Source organism: Chrysochloris asiatica, unplaced genomic scaffold (genome assembly GCF_000296735.1).
Source record: "Chrysochloris asiatica unplaced genomic scaffold, ChrAsi1.0 scaffold00188, whole genome shotgun sequence".
Lineage (NCBI taxonomy): Eukaryota > Metazoa > Chordata > Mammalia > Afrosoricida > Chrysochloridae > Chrysochloris > Chrysochloris asiatica.
In genome coordinates this window covers 1,655,832-1,675,222 of record NW_006408706.1, presented here as the reverse complement: position 1 = coordinate 1,675,222, position 19,391 = coordinate 1,655,832, and the positions used below count along the sequence as shown (strand labels likewise).

Genomic DNA, 19,391 nt, shown 5'->3' with positions numbered 1-19,391 from the left:
GATTTGAACCACCAACCTTGTTGCACAAACTGACCTTGCAGTCCAGTGCATTATCCTGCAGCAACACACCAGGGCTCTCTCTCTATATATATACATATAAAGTAGCACTAGTTTTGCTTCTCTCGAGAACCCAGCCTAATACACTCAGAGTTACTTTAACATGACTCCAGTAGTAATAACTGGATTTAAAAAAAAAGTGGATGGGAAATAAGATAGGGTTATTTAAAAATATTTATGCATTTTTAAGCACTGGAAAAGAAATGTAACAAGGGAAAACTAGCACTCCCAAATACTGAAACATATGGATGTTCAGTAATAAAAACATTATGATACTTTAATTTCATAAATAGACCAATGAAAGAATGGAATAAATTAGAAAATCAATAAATCATTGCAACAATTTAATATATGAAATATCAATGGGAAAAATGGCTAATTCAATAAATAGGGCAAAAAGTGGGTTGTTGTTAAGCACCGTGGAGTCGGTTCTGACTCATAGTGACCCTGCACAGGTTTTCCAAGGCTTTAGATCTTTATGGGAGTAGAATGCCTCATCTTTCTCCCATGGAACTGCTGGTAGTTTTGAATTGCTGACCTTGAGGTTGGCAGCCCAACTCATAACCACTACGCTAAAGACATCTGAAAAATACAATTTTTTTTTCTATTATATCTTTCATAACTGTAAACAAAATAGGAGGGGATATGGAGAATTAAAAAGCAAAAACTCAGATTAGAGAAGATTCAAATACGACATATGACCAAAAAGGCCATAAAATTAGACTGATAAATTTAACTATACACAAAAACCAAAAATAATTAATTCTCCCTTGAAAAATGTTTATATACAACTGTGAGAAAATTTGCAATTCATATCACAAATAAAGACCTGAATTTTAACATATGTACAAAAAACTCTTAAATTAATTAAGAAAAGACAAAAAGTACCAGTTTTAATAGTGATAAAAAGTTCATGAATCCCAATGGCTTAAATAAGAGGTTTATTTTTCAGGTATGGTGTGTTTCATTGTAGGCAGTTGGGGTTCTTGTCTAAGTTTCTCTGATCACAGGACTTAGATTGACGAGTAGCTCTCTCCTGAAGAATCCTAGTAATTGTGTTAGACAGAAAGAGACTTGCAGAAGGAAAGGAAGGTCTTGCACCAGCAATTAGGTGTGAGCCTGAAAGTGTCACTCATCAATTCCTTTTGTCAAATCATTGACAAGAACTAGCTACATAGCCCTGCCCAAGCCCAGAGGGACCAGGTTGTGCCATGCTCTATGTGCCTGGTAGGAGTGAGAAAGCACCAAAGTTTATCAAATCCACATAGTCTATGCCTTACTCAGTTTCTCTATGAAAGGTCTAGTCAAAGAAAGGCGTTGGCATATTTCATTACATTTCATATGCTGGTTATTAAAGAAATAAAAAATTCCTCTCTTTCCAAAATTTGTAGTGACATCTTTCTGGTCAGCAGAGTGAATCTGAGGATCTGTGAGATAGATGAGCCCTTTTCCATTACCAGTCACCCAACCTGAAACAGAAACAGATGTCTGAGTAATAAATCCCTACAAATGTCAGTAAATTTTCAGAAAAAAAACAAACAAACTCATACATATATATGTGTGTGTGTATGTTTATACATATATAAACTTAAAGAGATCTTTTAGAACTCGCTGATACTTAGGTTTATGTTTAAGGAAATTATGCTAAGGGATTTGGTATTAGGTAGTCCAGTTATTTGTTACCGCAGGGCCCATGGTTCAAATCCACCAGTTTCTCCATGGGAGAAAGATAAGGCTTTCTGCTTCTGTAAAGATTAGCAGCCTCAGAAACCCAATACAGGGTCACTATGAGTCAGAATCAATGCAACAGCACTTCACAACAACAACAACAACACCAAGTCCAGTTACTGGTTTAAGAGGAATATATTCGGTAAATATATTAGTCAAATATGACATCCAGATAACTGATTTTCAAGGAATTAAAAGGAGTGATAAAATGCACTTACACAACTATTTAGTTCATTCTGACTATAAAAGTCAGAGTGGAATTGCTTCTTAGGGTTTCTGACGTGTTAAATCTTTATAGGAACAGACAGCCTCATCTTTCTCTGGAAGAGTGACTGATAGGTTTGAAACAATGACCTTACAGTTAGCAGCTCAATGCTTAACCCACAATGTCACCAGGGTGCCTTAAAATGCACTTACTATATTAAAATCACAATATTGAATATTTCTTTCATATTTTAGAAGTTTCTTTACTGTCCTTATTGTTAATTCATATATTCATCCACTTATTCAATAAATATTTATTGAGTGCATATAGTCTAAAAAGAAATTGGTAAATATTGGGGATGCAGCAGCTACTAAGTCAGTCAAAAATCCTGGTATTCAGTGGACAGATGTACAGACTGACCAGGTATGAGAGGAAGAGTGGGAGTACACCCACAAATATATAAAGGTTCGACAGAGGATATTTGTACATGTACTTACCTTTCCTGCAAGTATTGATATGAATGTGGTGGAGCATAGAGAAGGCAAAGTTCTGAAAACCTCTTAGACATTATCAAACACCTTGAGGGGATGAATTGCTCAGCCTGGGGGCACAGAATCATAGTCTTGGTAGACACCATGCTCAACTGGCATAAAATAGTCCACAAAGACAATGTTCTACAACCTAATTTTGTGAGTCGCTTACTGGGGGTTCTGGTGTGGCACTGGAGGATAATACACTGGAACACAAGGTCAGTTTGAACTGCAAGACCAGCAGTTCAAATTCACCAGCTGCTTCTTGGAAACCTTAGACTGGGTTACTATGAGTTGGAACCAACTTGACAGCACTTAATAACAACAACAACAACAACAACTAGGATCTCAGCACTCCTAGTGTGGTACTGTAGGATCAGCACTGGACTGTGAATCACAAAGTCATCAACTCACCAGCTGCTCCTTGGAAGCATTACTCAGAATTGCTATGGGTCAAAATGGACTTTGTGGCACTTAACAACAACAACTGGGATCTTAAGCTTATAGGTGACCATTTAAGGCGCAACTATTGGCCTCTTTCTGAGTGGAGGAAAGAAGTGTGATGAAATTTGAAGACACTTGCAATCAATAAATCCAATGGACTAATGGAACATGGGAACATCAGTCTCCATGACTCTGAGACCAGAAGAACTAAATGGTTCCCGGCTACCACTACCAACTGCTCTGTAAGGGATTACATTAGAAGGTCCTGGAGAGAGTGGGAGAAAATGTGGAATGAAACTCAAAATTATAAAAAAAGATGGGGCTTCTAGTCAGAGAGAAACTGGAGGAATCTGAACCTGTGACGCTTGGTCACCCTCTAGGTCTGGAATGAAATTCACCTTCGTGGCTCAGTTTTCAGCCAAGTAGTAGATTGGTATATAATGGGGGCAGCACTAGGAAGGTAAGCTTACCATGGAGAGGTCAACCATTAAAGATCAAAAGGACAGCAACTACCTAAGAACAAACTTCTGAAGCATTGGATAGGAGGGTGGAATGGAAATAAAAATTATAGGGAGGATGTGATTGAAATCATTGAGATGAAATGATGTGTATGATTTGTTGAATGTAAAAGTGATGATCTGCTCTGTAAATCTTTGCTCAATATTCAATAAAATGATTTTAAAAATCCCTGTATTCATTGAGCTAACATTCTTTTGAAGGGGGACAGATCAATAAACAATATAAATTTATTGAATATATAGTAGGACCAAAAGCAACTTGAACCCACTAATGTCAGATAGATTCTGACTCATGCTGGCCCGAAAGGACAGAGCAGAACTGCCCGATAGCATTTCCAAGTCCGTAAATCTTTGCAGAAGCATCTGCTACATCTGTCTCCCACAAAGCTTCTGGTAGGTTCCAACTACGACCTTTTGGTTAGCAGCTAAGTAAGTGCTTTAGCTACTGTACCACAAGAGCCTACCTATAAATACCATGGACAGGCGGAATAGTGAAAATCTTGGGGGTGGTAGTTGTTGTTGTTAAGGGCTGTCTGTCGAGTTTTTTCCAACTTATGAGGACCCTATGTAGGGTTTCCAAAGAGCAGCTGGTGGTTTGAACTGCCAGCCTTGTGGTTAGCACTCCAGTGCTTATCCTACAGTGTCACACCAGTGAAGTATATAGTATTGGCAATAAAAATTTTGTTAAATAAAACACCAAATTGGAAACAAAATAAAAATATTAATGTAGCCGTTCAAAGAAGTCCGAATCAAGTACACACAGCTTTCTGTTCCATAATGACTCTTTATGTAATCTGCCATGACACAACAAGAATAAAGGACAGGGGAAAGAAAGGGCTATAAGATCACTGCATATCAAAAATGTAATAATAAAATACCTCCATTATTCAATTCGGATTGAATGGGGAAAAAAGGTGTTATGGGTTTGTTATTGTTGTTAAGTACCATTGAATTGATTCCGTCCCATAGTGACCCTGTATAGGGTTTCCAAGGAGCAGCTGGTGAGCTTGAACTACTCACCTTGCAGTTCAAATGGCTTTGCAGTCTTATGCATTAGGCCACAGCGCCATACCAGGACTCTGGGACTAACCCCAACTGAATGTAAGTCAGATTCTCTTAGTGATTTTGTGATACCTTAGACTCTTGTAAAAGCTTTAGACATTTTTTTTCAGGAATCAATTGCTACATATAGTAAAAACAAAGAACTTAATTCTAAATAGCAGCCTATACATTGGAAAAATCTATTAACGTGCTTGTCAGAACTAGCTCACAATCTCACATTTACATATTGAAAATTAAAAATTAATTCCCATCATTCACATACCTTGTAAATCAACTACAACATCTCTACATTTGGAAAACTCATAAGAAAAATGGCCATAAGCCAATCCATATTCTGTGGCTTCGTACTCTTTTTTCACCACTTTCGTGTTATTTGATAATTTTACAAATTCTCCCAGCATATAAGGTTCCACACTAACACATCCCTTTATTGTCTTGTCCTCTAGAATCTGAAAAACAGAAATGGGGAGAGTACAGAACATAATAATAAAGACCTGGGATATGGAGTTAGGTAGCTCTTGGTTTGAACTTAGGCTTTGCCACTTGAGAACTTGGTTAATTAACTTTACTAGATTTTCGTTTCTTCATTGCAAAATGGGTCAATTGTGTAGATCATGACAAGCTACAGGCAACATTGAGGAGAATGAGTATTCCAGAACACTTAATTGTACTCATGAGGAACCTGTACACAGATTGAGAGGCAGTTGTTCGAACAGAACAAAGGTATGTACACCAAATGTTTTAAAATTAGGAAAGTTGTGTGCTAGAGTTGTATTCTTTCACCATACTGATTCAATTTGTATGCGGAGCAAATAATACGAGAAGCTGTATTATATGAAGGAAAATGTGGCATCAGGATTGGAGGAAGACTCACTAACAATCTGCAATATGTAAATGATACAACCTTGCTTGCTGAATGGGAAGAGGACTTAAAATACTTACTGATGAAGATCAAAGACCACAGCCTTTGGTACTTTTGCACTTCAATGTAAAGAAACAAAAATCCTTACCACTGGACAGAAAAACAACATCCATATCAATGAAGAAAAGATTGAAGTTGTTTAAGACTCAAATTTGCTTGGATCAACCATCAATACTCAAGGAAGCAACAGTCAAGAAATCAAATGACGTATTGCATTAGGCAAATCAGCTGCACAAGACCTCTATTAAAGTGTTAAAGAATAAAGATGTCAGTTTGAGGACTAAGGTGCACCTGACCCAAGCCATGGTATTTTCAATAATCTCATAGGCATGTGAGAGTTGGACAGTGGATAAGGAAGAGCCTAACAGAATTGATGCATCTGAATTATGGTGTTGGAGGAAAATATTAAAAGTACGATGGACTGCCAAAAGAACAAACAGATCTGTGTTGGAAGAAGTACAGCCAGAGTGCTCCTTGGAAACCAGGATGGCCAGACTTTGTCTATCATACTTTGGGCATATTATCAGGAGGGACCAGTCCCTGGAGAAGGATATCATGTTTGGTAAAGTGGAGGGTGGGAGAAAAAGAGGAAGACCCCCATTGAGATGGATTGGCACAGTGGCAGCAGCAATAGGCTCGGGTATAGCAACGATTGTGAGGGTGGCACAGGACTGGGCAGTGTTTCGTTCTGGTGTGAATAGGGTCGCTATGAGTCAGTACGGACTCAATGGCACCTGAGAACAACATCAGATTGTTAAAGGATTCTATGAGAAAATGCATGTAAAGTGCCTAACATTGTGTGTGGCATATGATGTTGTTGTTAAGTGCTTCATGTCAATTCCGACTCATAGTGACTCTATACAGAGTTTTCCAGGAGTGGCTGGTAAGTTTGAACCACTGACCTTTCATTTCATGGCTTATCCTAGAGTGTTACCCCAGGATTCAGTGGCATATGATAGAACTTAAAATTATTATTTTATGAAAATGCTCACTTTAAAAATTAGGTCACGAAGTTATTTGTCCTAGGTGCTAGCTAGCCAGGGCATGTAACTAGATTACACACTGGGACAATGGGTTGGAATACTAGCTCAAATATTTCTGTCATTTGTTTCAAAAGTTAGAGTTAAACATTTATAAAATGCTTGGCACAATGCTTGCTAAAAAGAAGGGACAAAATTGATGATCACTATTATTATTATGAGCAATAAAAGACAGGTCTAAAGATGTCTCTGATCCTCATATGTGTAAGTAACTTCATGATGTAACATATTTGGAGAAGCAGAATAGTTTTAATTCAAAAAAGAGGAAATTCAGTAGGATGTTACTGCTGGTGTTAAGTACCATTGAGTTGGTTTCTACTCATGGGAACCCTGTTTAGGATTTCTGAGGAGCAGCAGGTGGGTTTAAACTGCAGACTTTTTGGTTACTGTCCAGTGCTTATCCTACAGCACCACACCAAGACTTCTCAATGGGATGGTTACTTTACATATTTAAAGACTTATCTTGGGAAACAGACATTGATCTTAATGATCCCAGAAGGCAGAGCTGTTACCCATACACAGAATTAGAAATGTGGGCCAAAGCAAAGAACTTCCTAACAAATAGAATGATTTGCAAGTAAAAGGGTAATAATTTTTTTCTTACTAAAGTGTTTATGAGAAAGTTTAGTAATCACTTGGTTACAAGGGATGAGGACTAACAGATATAAAATGGGATCATTTGAACGAACTCTAATCTTTTTTGGTGTTTTCTCAGAAAGCACAGAAACAATGCAAAAGAAAAGTATACTGAAAAAGCTAACTTTGCCATGTAGGACCACATACCCAGGATCAATGGATGCTTAAGTATGAATTGGAAGATCCCAAAATGATGGATTCATTGTTGCAGGAGGCCTTATTTCTTGCACCTGTCTAGGTAGCTGAAGCAGATAAAATAGATAAAGGACTCAGGTAACGTGAGTTTATTGAATTTTAACAGAATGAGGTGGAGATGAACAAGCTGATAATAGAAATCTAAACTCATGTATATGCATAGGTCTGTTTAAAGAGTTTTCTTAATCTTACCAGTAATATTGTAGCTGGAATGTAGAATATCTGTGTTGGAATCTTTTGTTCATAGAGTCTCTTATTAAATTCTGTCACATAGTACTGTGCAGTCATCTGCCGCTCCACATCAATGAAGTGGTGCCAGAGTCCCTTCTGATCCTTGTACTCTTTCCCAACATACCTATGAATGGAGAAATTTTACTTACCGTAGAGGAAGAGTGAGGAGATCAAAAAAGGTAGGCAAAAGTGCTTGGCAAATTTTACTCTTTCTCTGAGTTGGACAGTATTAATTATGTTGACTCATCTGGTGATCACATAACTTTGTAAGTGGCTGGTGAGCACTGTTGTTGTTGTTAAGTACCATGGAGTCAGTTCCGATACATAGTGACCCTGCACATGGTTTCCGAGGCTGTAAATCTTTATGGAAGCAGAATGCCTCATCTGTTTCCGTGGAGCCTCTGGTAGTTTTGAACTGCTGACCTTGTGGTTGGCAGCCTGACTCGTTACTACTATGCTACCAGACTCCTTCTGGTGAGCAATAGAACACAGTTAATTCTAGCTGACTCAGAAAGATATTGATTATTACAGAAACGTGTTCACTTAATGTAGCAGTTCACCAGAGTGTTTTGGAAGCTAAGAAGAATTAGCATACAACCAGAAAGCACCTGGACTCTGGAGCCAGATCTTTCACTAACTGCAGTCTGGTCTGACCAAGGTCAATTAGCCAATCTGAGCCTTCCCTCTACCTCTTCATTTGACTATTTATACTTCAAGTACTTATTTGTCATCAACACCTACCTATGCACACACTGAGCTAGTCTTTTCTGATGAAAGCATGAGACACAAATTGTATCCTTTAAGGGTTTATGACATAGTTGGGGAGAGAAGATACAAGGTGATGGTGGTGGATATGTGCTGTGGAGTCGGTTCCGACTCATAGCAACCCTGTACAGGGTTTCCGAGGCTATAAATCTTTATGGAAGCAGAAAACCTCATCTTTCTCCCACGGAGCAGTTGGTGGTTTAGAACCACTGACCTTGAGGTTAGCAGCACGACTCGTAACCACTACACTACCAGAGGTCCTTAAGATACAAGGTAGTAAGTGATTAACTGTAGTTTATTCTTGCTATGAACTGGTGTGAATTTGCTAGTAACTTTAGATGTTAAATCCTCAATTAAGATAAATCCTCTCCAGAGATTTCTGAATCCAATATGATAACAGAATCCCAGGAGGCTGCAGTTCTGGCCATTGAGATGGCTGAAACTCAGTAGAGGCCACAAAGGAGGAACCTACAGGGCAGCAAAGAGTAGCCTCCAGAGGATCAGTTGTCATATAGAGATAGTCTGCCACTACTCCTGTCAGTTCTGCTCCTGGGAGACCTCTGGTCTGCAGATACCAATTCAGAAATTTGCTTTCAGTCTGTAAGGCCACAGGTGTGCATGAGAAGCAAACCCTGAAGGTGCTGATGCTGAACCAGAGGCACTCCAGTTGGGTGCAGAATCATCAATCTGGGAGCAGAAGCCCATTCTTCTTACATTTCATCCAATTTTTCTGAGATCATTTTTTAAGTAAAGATTTGTTACTGGTAAACTATCCTCTTTTTTTTTTTTTTCTTCTTTCTTTTAACCTACAATGGCTTTATCTTACTTTTCTCTATGAAAGAGAGTTGATTGTTTTCTGCATTCCATTGTTTTGACTGAGAAATTAGATGTATGCCTAACTGGTATTTCTATGTATGTAATATGTCTTTTATCTTTGACTTCTTTAAAGATTGCTCCTTCATCCTTGGTATTCTGGAATTTGGCTATAATGTATCTTTGTTGTTGTTAGGTGCCATCGAGTCATAGTCCTGTGGCATCCTCACAACTGTTATGTTAGTATATATATACTTACTTTCCTTTTATCTTTCCTCTTCTCTTTTTATATTATTTTGGATTCATTATGACTCCCATATTAGAGAATTAATGTTTATGGTAAATTGGAAAAAATTCAGAACTTGTTTATTTAAATATTTGCTCTTTTCTGTTTGCTGTTACTTTCTACTGATCAAATGTGTGTTGAATTGTCTGACTCCATCCTCCATGTCTCTTCTTCTTCTTTTTTAAATTTCCTTATATCCTTCTATCCTATTCCACTGTGTGATTTGGGGCAAATTTCTTAAAAGTCTTGTGCCTCATTTTCCCCTTCTTTAAAATGGAGATATAGTACTTGATAGGGTTTTGAAGACTTAGTTGAATTGATATATAAATTACACAAATCAGTGCTTGACACACAGTACATGCATTCGTGTGTTTTCTATTGTCAACGACCTTTTTGAGAAAACTACAAATTACAATGTGTTTTTACTGCTTAAAGAACATCCAGTTTCTTTCTATTTCTCTCTCTCTCTCTTTTTTTTTTTTTTTTTTGAAATGTTATTTTGTTTTGGGAAAATAGCAGGGCCAATTTTGAATTAAAGTTTTGATGTAAACATCTTTTAAACTGTACAAATATTATAAAATTAGACCTCAACCCCAATGAGAGTCACCAGGGTGACTATTTTTTAGGTGGCATTTCACCAAGAAATAAGAACAAACAAAAATTTCCAGACATTTACCACATTGTGGTAGGATTTTTAAAGATAACTCTTTCTTTCAGAATGTAGCCATTCTTGGGTCTGCGCTTTATGTGGATGGTCTCAAAACTCATTCTATTTCATATGTGCGTTTTATCACCAGCTGCCCACATCCCTGCCCCAGACATCTCTGGAGGGTGTCTAAAAGCTTCAGTAATTGCCCACACCCCTAGACAGGCTTTATCTAAAACTCAGGATATTTTTCTGTCCTTTATTTCAGGCTCACTCATTTTTTTCAGAATATAGTGTAGTAGCTTACAAGGTGGGCTGCTAACCACAAGATCAGCAGTTCAAATCTACCAAACGCACTGTGGGAGAAAGATGAGGATTTTCAGTCTTGGGAACCTTATACAGGGTGGCTATGAGTCAGAACCAACTCTACAGCACATCGCCACCACCACCATGGCTTTCATTATTTAACTAACTTTTTGGAAACATTTTTAGTGAGAGTGCTTATGGATCTTTGTCCTGACACATGGCCAGAAATGACTTAAAAAAAGCTGTACAGTGGGGTTAATAATGTTTCCTTGATGCATTAGAAATGATGTATATAAAGGATCCAGTACAATAGTTAATATAGCATGGGTCATCAATACATGGTAACTGTTTTAATACTTTATCAATTAATGAGGAGGAGGAAAGCAAATCTGAAGACATATTTTAGCTATGATTTTCAGTCCTTTTAGAAGTTCATGAATGATTAGTTTGCAGAAGGGCAAAATTATCCCATTTTTACATAGTGGTATGGATAATTTCAAACAATACCTTCCCAGAATTTCTTCCTGATGAAGATAATGAACCCAAAAAGCCTTCCTTTGTTTTCCTTTCTTTTTCACATTCAAGTAGTCCCCAAAATACACAGCGGTTTCCTGGGCTGTCCACAATTCAGATTTCTTGGAATATTTTAACAAAAGAGCATCTAGAAAAATAAAATGATGAAAATGCATCTAATTTTAAAAAGGATGTTAAGAGATTATGAGTAACATTTAAGTGGTACAGGTCCTAAATAATCTCATCTAAAAGATTCATTGTCTTTACACATTTTCTCAAATTCCAGCCACTTCTGATGACTAACACAAGGTAAGTAAGCATACAATAAAAAGGTAAAACTTTATAAATTACAATGAAGAATAGGCTTTCATTTGTTATGGCCAGAATTCAGATAAGACCAGAATTTCTGTATGAAAGTAACAGACTATAAAAGCTTTAGAGAACAGCAAAATCTCAACATTCATCTTTGGAATAAGTAAAATATGCTCATATCTTTTCTAATTATATGAGAACTAAAAATATAGCAAAACTTGTGACAGCCAGAACTGTGTAAGGTGGAAATTTGTCAGAGAAAGAAAACTCAAATATTTTCAACTAAAATGAGTGATAAAAAAATGTCAAGAATGCACTCTATCAGAGGTGGAAAACTTCAGTTGTTAAGTGTTGTCAAGTTGGTTCTGACTCATAGTGACTCTGTATAGGACTTCTGAGGAGCAGTTGATAGATTTGAACCATCAACCTTGTGGTTAATAGTTCAGTGCTTATCCTATAGCGTCACACCAGGACTCCAAGAATATACCCTATCAAAGGTGGGAAACTTGAGAGACCTGGAAAAACATGGCAGCCTGTTGAGTGTCAGCACTCATAGGTTTCACTATAGTAGAGGTTGCTACCTGTTTCAGATCAAATAGACTTAAAAAAATTGAGATAAACAGAATAATTTTATCCAAAATATCCTGGCCACACCAGGGATCCTAGATTGCACATTAAAATAACTCTTAATTGAGTTATTTAAGTAATGCATGTAGCTCCTATACAATGATGTAAACATAATTGAACAAGGAGATGATAAAAAGGGAAGAATTAGAGACAGCCTTCATTACAGGAAAGTCCTGGTGTGGCACTGTGGGACTAACATTGGACTGCAGACAATAAGGTTGGCAGTTCAAACCCACCAGCTGCTCCTCGGAAACCCTATACAAGATTGCTATGAGTTGGTATCAACTCAACGGCATTTAACAGCAACAACAACAAGCAAGATAGCCTCTTTAAACAAACTTTGGTACATACACACAATGGAATATTATGCTACCTTGAAGAATAACAAGGAAGCTGCAAACTACCACATAACATGAATGAACCTTGAGGATATTATGCTGAGTGAAATCAGTCAGTCACAAAAGGACAAATATTGTATAAGACCATTATTGTAGCAGCTTAAGAAAAGATACCCATACTAAAAGGAAAAAAAAAAAAATTCTTTGTTGGTTTTAGAGCACAGGGGAGGGGATAGACACATACTTTGGGTGTTGGGGAGGGCAATACACAATAAAGGGGATAGGGATGGAAGAACAAGGTAGATAGGAGAATACTTAGGTTTGTATGGGATAAATGGGACAGAGGTAAATAGTGATGTATGCTCGACCTTGGAATAACAGGGCTATGTGATACAGGGATTGAGGCATATTCTGAATGAGTAAAAGAAGAGAAATAATGTTAAGATTCTTGATTGTCTTATGAATATTGGTTTTCCTTGCCTACTATTGTAAAATAGACACTTTAGTGGGATAGAAAGGAATATCGGGAAACACAATTATAGAAAACTTGTAAGCCCGTCTTCAGCCTATAACTCATTGGAATATCTAAAAGGGGTTCTACAACTTGCCCAGTGAAATAGGCTTCTTGAGGAGCCTTTGTAGTGTAAAAGACCTTAGGTAGAATTCCCATCCAGAACCTTCTGACGTGGGACATTCCCACTTGAAAGGACAAGCAGACCATCCTGGAGCAGCTAGAGGAACAGAAGATACTTGCTGAAAGAAAGACCAGCAGGAAAAAGCAAAAACAAACAACAGCAGTCTGATTGGCTACTACAAGAATAAGCTTCTCCAGGAAGCCATCAAGGCAAGCAATCAAGTCCCTTCAGGACAACTCCCCCTCCCCCACCCTCCTCCAAACTCAAAGGGAGTATATGAGAAGATATGTAAGTTTGCTGGTTACCACATTGGTCTACTGCTGAGTGGAAGCGGGGGAAAGGCAGCAATGAAGATACGGGCTGAGTTTGAACATGTTCCATAGACTTCCACCAACCTGGAGATGAGAGAGAGACAAGGAAAAGCTGGTTGGTCTGAAGTACGGTGAGACATGGGGACTCCTGGGCCCATGGACAAGGAAATAGCCACGGAGGGCCAGAGCTGTGAGTGAAGCATCCAACTGATGTGAAGTGAGAGGAGACACACAGAAATGTGCAAATTTGCAGATAGTACCCATTTGACCTAGGTTTGATGGCTTGATGATCAGAACTCGATGAGAGGAAGGTAAAACATTTTGATAAAGGAAGCAAGTATAAATTGCTACAATTTGATGAACTTGGCCTATACTATGGATGTAGTAGTTTAAAATACCAACTGGGAAGGAAGGAATCTTCATATCAAGGATCATTCCTAATCCCTCTGTACACAGGGTTGATAGGGAAAGACAATTTAGACATTGGCTACCTAAAATGTGTGTGTGTGTGGCGGGGAGGGGCAATAAAGGCATGAAGTGACTGACTTACACGTTTTCCAGAGGGAGTTTAGTTTCAGAGTGTGTGGGGGAAGGTAGAATCCCCACTGAACAGTTTTCATCTTGTCTAGATGGGTTTGGTGAAAGGAGATGGGGATACGATTATTATGGTTCAATAGTGAGTAATTGTTATCATGACTAATTCCAATTATCACAACTGTAGAGGTAGAAGTTTTGTAACAAAAAGGGGGGAGTAGTTAATCTTACATTCCAGGAACAGAGGACCCTAGGAACATCAAGGGAGAAGAGCATGAGCTGAATGTAGGAATCTAACCAGAGAAGCAGCGACACCAGAGATTAAGGCAAAGGTGATGACATGGAGACATAGAGCAGCTGAGTACTCTAGACTCATGGAAAGAGAAAGATTGCGTGCTGGGGGCCAGGAAGCAGGCTTGCAGAATGTTCCCTTGGTTGTTTAAGTGATTATATATTCCTGAGTGTTTTTTGTACATAAAAAACAAACAACAACAGCAAAAAAACACAACAACAGCAACAACAACAAAACCCAGAGGGAATGGAAGAAAATACTGTTGAATGATGATGCATGAATAAAATTGTAATCATTGCAACGAAATGAAATATGATAGGATGAAGGTAAACCCATTTTCTCTCATGTAAACTATCATTCAATTCACAATAAAAACTTAAAAAAAGGAAAGAGAATCTCTTTGAGGAGAAAAAGCTTCTTGGTATCCATGGTAAAATTAAATGAACAAATTCCTTCTGTGTCTAAGTAATGATAGTGTATGAATGAATGAGAGACCGAGGAGAGAAAATACTTAAAATAAGGTAGACTCTCAGGACTTCAGCAGAAGAAAGGAAGATAGTGACGTGGGGATGTGGGGGTGTAGTATGTGTACAGAAAGCAATCAGAAAAACTGGAGACGGGAATGGAAGGTGAGCTGTTTACATACACATCAGAAAAGTAGTGCACTGAGACAAGAATAAAGGTCAAAATGCATAACTTTAAAAACATACTGCTTCTGCAACTTTGATTCCTCTAGTGTGGTTTTTCTCCCAGAATTTCACACACAGACATAACAATAAAACAATTATATAACTTTAGTAAATAAATTTCAAAATCTTGTGGTAAGTAGGGACTCCACTTACTAAAACATTTGCTTCTTTTGGTAGCAACCTATCTGTATGTAGTCTGGCTCAAGGTGGCAGGCATAATATTGGAATCTTTTGAAGCAGAAATTCTCAACCATGAATTCATATGGAATTACTGGGAGCTCTTAAAAATATTAGTGCCTGGCTCCACACTCTATAGTCATTAAATTGGAATCTCTGGGGAGCTGGGAGAGAGGGAGGTACTGGAAGCTTTAAAAAGTTTCTCAAGAGACACTCATGTGGTGCCAGGGTTGAGAACTACTGCTGTAGCATCCAGTTTTTAGCAATCTATATACTTAGCTTCTTCTGAAATGCACTTTGCAATAGAGTGTTTTTTCTTATTCAAATAATTCTTCTGTGTCTTGGAAGGGCAAGATACAGACCTCTGGGCTAAGTGAGGAACCTTCTGTTTCCTCCCAGCTGCTCCACAAATTCTAAATTGTATTGGACACATCACCTTGGGACTGCTCCAGCCCAGGTTCAGGAAGTAAACTTGAACTGTTTCTTAAGCAAACAGTAGCTGCTGATTACAAATAGAGTGGGGACTTGACCAATCCATCAGCTGATAAGAAAATCTCTTAGGTGTGCAGCTATCAAAATATCTGCGGGACTCAAGAATTACATCAAACTCTGTTCCCCTAAAACATGAATGGGGGAAAATAGAGAATTCAGCTAGTTGGTCATGAGAATCAAAAGCCATGATAGATGTTGAATGGATGATACATATCCAAACTGTCATCCAATTACAATTCAAAGCTGCTTTACACCTTGAATGATATCTCTTCCTGAGTCTGCTAAGATCCCCATCTCTCTTACCATCATGATGTGAGGTAACCTGGATGAATTTCTGTTCTTTGTAACTCTTAGGGCCCAACATATAAAATGTGAGGGAGTCCCATAAAGCATATCCATGGACTTCTGGTGTGATGCTGTGGATCAGTACTGGATTGCGAACCACAAGGTCAGTAGTTCAAACCCACCAGATTCTCCTTGGAAAGCCTATACAGGGTCAGTATGAGTCGGAAGCAATTCAACAGCACTTAACAACAACAACAACAAAGTATATCCATATATATAAATATATATATTGTGCTCTGGCAACGTAGTGGTTATGAGATGGGCTGCTAACCTAAAGGTCAGTAGCTGGAAACTACCAGTCATTCTGTGGAAGAAAGATGAGGCTTTCTGCTCCCATAAAGATTTATACCCTCAGAATATAGGCTCACCATGAGTCAGAATCAACTCCACTGCATACATCACTATGTGTGTGTGTGTACGTACATGCACGGAGGCTCCGTATGATTAAAGCACTTGTGTGAGAACTGAAAGTTCTGTGATTTGAGCCTGCCAGCCTCTCCATGAGAGAAAGATGAGCTTTCTGCTCCCACAAAGATTGAAAAAACCTTAGAAACTCTGTACAGCATCACTATGAGTTGGAACCAACTTGACAGCACTCAACAACACACACACACACACACACACACACACGTATACTCCCAAAGTATAACAGGGACCATGTGATGTACAAAACAAGTTTTTCCCACACTTGCTACTGTCGAGTCAATTCTGACTCATAGTGACACTACAGGACAGCGTAGAACTGCCCCATAGGGTTTACAAGGCTATAGTCTTTTCAGAAACAGTTTGCCACATCTGTATCCTATGGAACAGCAGATAGGAGTGGCTGATGACTTCAAACCCTAACCTTTTGGTTAGCTTGTTTATGTTAAGTGCCATCAAGTTAGTTCCAATTTACAGTGACACTGTACAGAGTTTCTGAGGAGCAGCTGCTGATCCTACAGCACCATACCAGGAGTAGTTAGCAGCTGAGTTTTTAACCACTGGACAACCAGGGCTTCTAAAAATCAGTTATTGTTATTGTCAAGTCTATTCCGACTCATAGAGACCCTGTATGTTTTCAAGGAAAACTGGTGAGTTTGAATGGCCAATCTTGCAGTTAGTAGTCCAGTGCTTATCATACAAAGACACACCAGGATCTCAACACACTTTATTAGAGGACCCCAAACTTAGATGCTTCCTGAGGTTTTTGTTGTTAGGTGCTGTCCAGTCAGTTTGATACACAGCAACCTTGTATAGGGTTTTTAAGGAGCAACAGGTAGGTTTGAATCCCTGACCTTGCAATTAGCATTTCAGAGCTTATTTTACAGCAACACCCAAGGCCCCTTCCTGAAACCATACCCGCTGAGAAGACTGTACTTACTGTGAGCTCGGTGGAGTTGACTGGACTTAAAAACTCCTGTATTCTCCAGCCTCTGAAATAACCAATCATGCCTCACTCCTGCCAAGAGTTTTTCAAAGTCATCAGGCTCCAGGTTCCGAGCCCCAAGGATCCCTTGCCTTGTCTTTCCAGGTAGTGAAATAAAAGAACTTCCACTGGAATTCAAGACGGACCACTGGCTCTCCCCCTCAGAAGAACCACTGGAAAACATAGATGATCTAGACCACCACATGGAGGATGAACTGGAGTTTTGGCTATAGTTTAGCATGTTTCCAGGTTCATTTCCTTCCTCTGTGGTAGTGCAGTCCTGGTTAGGGTCAGGGAAAGAAATGCTTCTGCTTAGAGAGGAATTGAGAATCTTAGCTCCCTGATCAAGAGATGGCCTCAGAGCACACAATCTGTGAGAACCATGTCTACTTATGGAGTGAACATCTGTGCTGTCAAGCTGTTGGTCTTCCTCATCCATTGTAGGGGCATCAGGGTCGATGTCTTGTTCTTTGGTTGAGCCACCACCATTTTCTAGGTCATGATTTTGGCTTGGCCAACGAGTGAAAGAGTTACCTGCTGACATGGAACCGTTGCTCTGAGAATCATCGATGACTACAGGACAGTCTGAGGGCACATTATCTGTACTCTCTGCTGTTTCACCTTCTGGGTCAACCCAGAAGGGACTATTTTTAAATATAGGTCCTGTGCTTCTGTTATAAATTTCTTCTTTTTTCTCTTCCTCATGCCTGTCTTCCGCATTGTAGTTAGTTTCTGCAATTTTTTCAAAGGTTTTCTCTACATGAACCAGTGGATAAGTGGTCATGTTCTTAATTCTGCCAGAATCAGAATACGAGTCAGAATTAGAACCATTTGAAGGTCTGAATTGAGTAGAAGCAATTCTAGGACCTGTATTTTGGATTTCCTGGATAGCTTCTGGAATTTCTTTTAATGGCTCTGTACCAGAGACCAAGAAGGTACCTATTTTATTATGAGGAGGAGAGAAGATTGTCAAGGGCCTGTGCTTGTGTAGTTGAGTAGACTCTACATTGCCATCTTTGGACACCTGGAGAGAGAGATCATGAATATCTGAAGACGATGAATGTTCAGCATTGTTTTCCCCATTGTCTCCTTGCTCTTCAGATAGGGCGGTAGAACACTGAGTGTCCACATGATAGTCTTTGTTAGACTCTTTTCCATCTGACCGATCATCAGCATAATTATAATGTACTTCTTCCCAGCTTGCAGAAGAACTAAGCCCTGATAACTTGCTCCAAGAAGTGGAACTCTGACTGTCATTCAGAGATGTGCTCCAAGAGCTGGAACTCTGACTGTTATTCAGAGATGTGTTCAAAACAGCTCTCCTGCCACTGCTGCAGTCTGGTGGCTCAGTCTCTGTCTCCATATCTTTATCCACGGAATTTCGAAATGCAGCAGAATAGATCCACTTTTCCCTTCCTCTACTCCTGAGATTCTCTTTACCATTCCTGACCATTTGCGAGGAAGACATTCTTATTATCCCTTTTTGAAAAGGAGGCTTTTCTTCAGTCGTACTCACAGTATCTGTATTTTCTGTTTCTGTTTTTAGAGCAGTGATACAGACTCCTGTATCTTTTGGTTTATTTTTTCTGCTCTTACAAGCGCTTTCAAATACTTCACATACTGAAGTATGGTGTTGTGAATATGTTTCAAGGATCTTTTGGAAATCTACTTGCTCATGCAAAGTGAGATTACCTAAGGAGCTCTTGAAATTCTCTGGAACATATGACATGCTCTCTAAATCTGGGACACTTTGAACTTGTAAATAGTCCTTCACCTTGGTGATGATAGACATAATTTCCCGAGACTGAGTTTCTCTCTCCTGACTCCCTGATGAAGTACTGAATGTGTACAACTTTCCCATAGCTTCACTATATAGCTGACTGGCTGCAAGGACTGTCTCAGTCTCTCCATGGAGACTTCTATGCACTGTAGTGAGACAGAAAGCAGCTTTGACAAAACTATGAAGCTCCTGTTTTCCAGCAACTGGTTCACCATCTCTCTTGGTAAGGAGGCCAATTTCAAAGGCCTCTTTGGCTTCATACAGATATACACGTTTCATTTCTGGAGGACAGTCATTAGAATTACTATAAGACAGTAAGCACGTGCCACGGATATTCTGAGGAAAATACAAAATCAGACATTGAGTTGGAAAGTGGAAGTGAATCAAGAAAAAAAATTTTTTTTTCATTTCTAGAGGACAGTCGTTAGAGATAATAAAGAAAAATTAGTATGTCCCATGGGTATGTTGAGCAAAATGCACTATCAATGTTTAATTAAGAATTTCCATTAAAGAAGGATTGAATTAAGAAACTAAGGTTGTTTTGGTGAATCAGG

The 19,391-nt window shown here is 38.8% G+C and overlaps 1 protein-coding gene across 1 annotated transcript in view; it reads right to left on the bottom strand.

Annotated features, from left to right (window-relative positions):
* Positions 1–1,326: 1,326 nt before the first annotated feature.
* Positions 1,327–19,391, bottom strand: part of ALPK1 (alpha-kinase 1) — a 94,352-nt gene continuing 76,287 nt past the window's right edge. The window contains exons 9-13 of the mRNA XM_006872256.1: positions 17,013–19,173; positions 10,892–11,045; positions 7,530–7,692; positions 4,807–4,993; positions 1,327–1,526 (exon numbers count right to left, since the gene is read on the bottom strand). Of these exons, the coding sequence (XP_006872318.1) occupies positions 1,327–1,526; positions 4,807–4,993; positions 7,530–7,692; positions 10,892–11,045; positions 17,013–19,173 (2,865 nt within the window). The remainder of the gene's footprint in view (positions 1,527–4,806; positions 4,994–7,529; positions 7,693–10,891; positions 11,046–17,012; positions 19,174–19,391) is intronic.